The sequence below is a fragment of the Penaeus monodon genome, chromosome 22 (genome assembly GCF_015228065.2).
Source record: "Penaeus monodon isolate SGIC_2016 chromosome 22, NSTDA_Pmon_1, whole genome shotgun sequence".
Taxonomy (NCBI): Eukaryota; Metazoa; Arthropoda; class Malacostraca; order Decapoda; family Penaeidae; genus Penaeus; species Penaeus monodon.
In genome coordinates, this window is record NC_051407.1 from 11,064,974 (window position 1) to 11,065,260 (window position 287).

The 287-nt window shown below is 38.7% G+C and overlaps 1 protein-coding gene across 1 annotated transcript in view; it reads left to right on the forward strand.

Annotated features, from left to right (window-relative positions):
- The window catches only part of LOC119586936 (solute carrier family 22 member 5-like), a gene marked incomplete in the record, with an annotated part of 32,490 nt that overhangs the window by 18,374 nt on the left and 13,829 nt on the right, over nt 1-287 (forward strand). Inside the window, 1 exon segment of the mRNA XM_037935668.1 lies at nt 78-187. Within this exon segment, the coding sequence (XP_037791596.1) occupies nt 78-187 (110 nt within the window).

A 287-nucleotide genomic window follows, 5' to 3' on the forward strand; every position in this document is an offset into this window, starting at 1 on the left:
TCATGTTTAGGATTTTGATTTTCCTATCTACTCGCAAATTTCCTATTCATCGATTCATACATCTATTTGTTTTCCAGGTCAACCTCTTGTTGTTCCAACTGAAAGTGCCAGACCATTGGTGCCACGTCCCAGGCATTGAAAATACTTCGCTCTCGCCAGAAGAATGGAAAAACCTTACTATACCTATGTTGGTTTTAAGTATATGTATGATTTTTACACTCCAAAGGATTGTTAATTCAACCGGGGTTTGGTAACCGGGTGTAACTCTGGGTTTGAGTGACTAAATT